Source organism: Saprolegnia parasitica (genome assembly GCF_000151545.1).
Source record: "Saprolegnia parasitica CBS 223.65 unplaced genomic scaffold supercont2.444, whole genome shotgun sequence".
In the NCBI taxonomy this organism is placed as follows: Eukaryota; Oomycota; class Saprolegniomycetes; order Saprolegniales; family Saprolegniaceae; genus Saprolegnia; species Saprolegnia parasitica.
The window spans coordinates 1-1,971 of record NW_012156838.1 but is presented as its reverse complement, the minus strand read 5'-3'; the positions used below and the strand labels follow the sequence as shown (position 1 = coordinate 1,971).

Sequence of the window (1,971 nt, the reverse complement as noted above, 5' to 3'; positions counted from 1 at the left end):
TGCGCGCCGTCCTCCGCTTTGGGCTCATCAACGCGACGTACAGCACTAGCAGCCGGATTGCGAGGGCCGCGAAAAACGCAACGTTTTTTGACGTCCCGATGACCAACTCGTCGACGCTGACCAACTTTTGCGACCAAGTGGCGCCAAGTGTCTTGACGGCCGAGCCGACGTTGAGCGCGCTCTGCGACGGCTGCCAACGGATGCACGAGACGTCGGCATTTAGCGACTGGATCGACGACAACTGCGTACACAATGCACGGGTCGATGGTTTGTCAACCTTTTGCATTTTTTACCGGAGCCCGAAGGTCTACCCCGAGCTGAGCCCCGCGTGCCGCTATGCCACGATGGAGTCGAGATACGACGCATCGTTCGCGGACATATGCTACCACACGACGTTTCCCGCCAAGATCCAACGCGATGCAAAGGCACTCGCAGCGTCGGCGGTCGCGCTGGGTGTGATGAGCCTCGTCCTTGCATTTGTGCTCTGCTGTCTCCAGAGCTCCCGAGACGCGTACGACGATGAAGACTGGATGATGTTTAGAGCTATGAATGACGCAGAACGTGCCGCTAGTACGAATCGTCGAGATGTTGAGCAATAAAGATAGATAAGTTTACTGCGTACTAGTTGCAGAGGGCGTCTTGTAGCACTATTGATCGGGCCTGCTTCCCTCCACCAACCTGACACCCCACACTGCCAGATTCCTTGCGAGCTGCAGCGTCAACCACCAAACCAAGTACTTCCCGTACTGCGTGAAGGTCGACGTCGACGCGTTGCAGCAAAGACCCAAGTTCAGCCACGTCGCTCTAGCACCTCGGAGGCGGGGCTGATTGATTGTCAAACGCATCCAGTCATCACCCCGACGGCTCTTGCTCGGTCCATGGTACTTTAACCTGTCGAAATCCACGTAAAAACGCGTTTTTGTCACCACGAGTCACACATTGCCACGTCACGCCAGCGTGTACTCCCACTCTCTTGCGCCTCCACCAATCGCAGCAAGTTGACGTGGTGAAGCACCTCGCAATGGCAAGAAGCATCCGAGTGACTCTGCAGCATACCGCACTCGCAGACGACCACATGAATGGCCACTTCAATTCCCATGTGTACCTAATAAACACCAACAGTCCCTTGTTTCTGTCCCGTGAATCCGCTCCTCGCACTGTGGCGTGGCCAACTTCAACAGGATTGTCGCCAGCCCAAAAACAGCCAATCTTGCGATCTTTCTCGTACATTCACTGTACAATGCATACAACTGACATACAAACACCAAGTCAAATGACGTACATTCATCGCCGTACGTACAACACGCCTGGTTTACCGTGCCTCCTGGCCGGCCCATCTGCTTCCAGCTGACTAGCTTTTTGTATGCGTGTTGCATTCCAGCTGGGCGCGGAATTTCTCTTGGTGTTTGTATGTCGTGGCCGTTTTATCTCGTTTTTTGTATGTCACCCGACGGGGAACCTTCTCTGCGCCAATGTATGGCGGTCGAGTGACGGCGAGTACACTCGGTGTTTGTATGGTCGACAGGCGTTTCAAAACAACTTGCGTTTTGTATGTCTGGACCCAGCGTCGGCCCAAGTATACAAATCGCAAGAGAGCAACATATGCGCAATCATTGCGATCTTAGCGCTCTGAGTTCGAAATTCGTGCCAGTTGGCAATTTGCAGCATGAAGATCATCGACAAGATCCGTGCCAAGCTCGAGAAGGACGAGACGTTTTACTCGTTCGAGTACTTCCCGCCCAAGACGCAGGCCGGCGTGACGAACCTCTACTCGCGCATCGACTGCATGGCGCAGATGGACCCGCTCTTCTGCGATATGACGTGGGGCGCCGGCGGCTCCACGGACAAGCTCACGCTTGAAATCAGCGCCAACGTGCAAAAGTTCTACGGGCCTCGAGATGCTCATGCACCTCACGTGCACCAACATGAGCCGCGGCAGCATCAAGAACGCGCTGGACGCGGCGAAAGACG

The 1,971-nt window shown here is 55.0% G+C and overlaps 2 protein-coding genes across 2 annotated transcripts; both read left to right on the top strand.

Moving 5' to 3' along the window:
• Window positions 1-98: 98 nt before the first annotated feature.
• SPRG_17047 (hypothetical protein) lies at window positions 99-571 on the top strand (the record flags this gene model as incomplete). The annotated part of the gene is made up of 2 exons (XM_012356360.1): window positions 99-511; window positions 559-571. The coding sequence occupies 2 exons, from the start codon at window positions 99-101 to the stop codon at window positions 569-571; spliced, it is 426 nt and encodes a 141-aa protein (XP_012211750.1).
• A 1,095-nt stretch (window positions 572-1,666) lies between these two features.
• Window positions 1,667-1,881, top strand: SPRG_17046 (hypothetical protein; the record flags this gene model as incomplete). The annotated part of the gene is made up of 1 exon (XM_012356359.1): window positions 1,667-1,881. A coding segment is annotated over one exon (215 nt), but the record flags the coding sequence as incomplete, so codon positions are not given.
• Window positions 1,882-1,971: the final 90 nt, after the last annotated feature.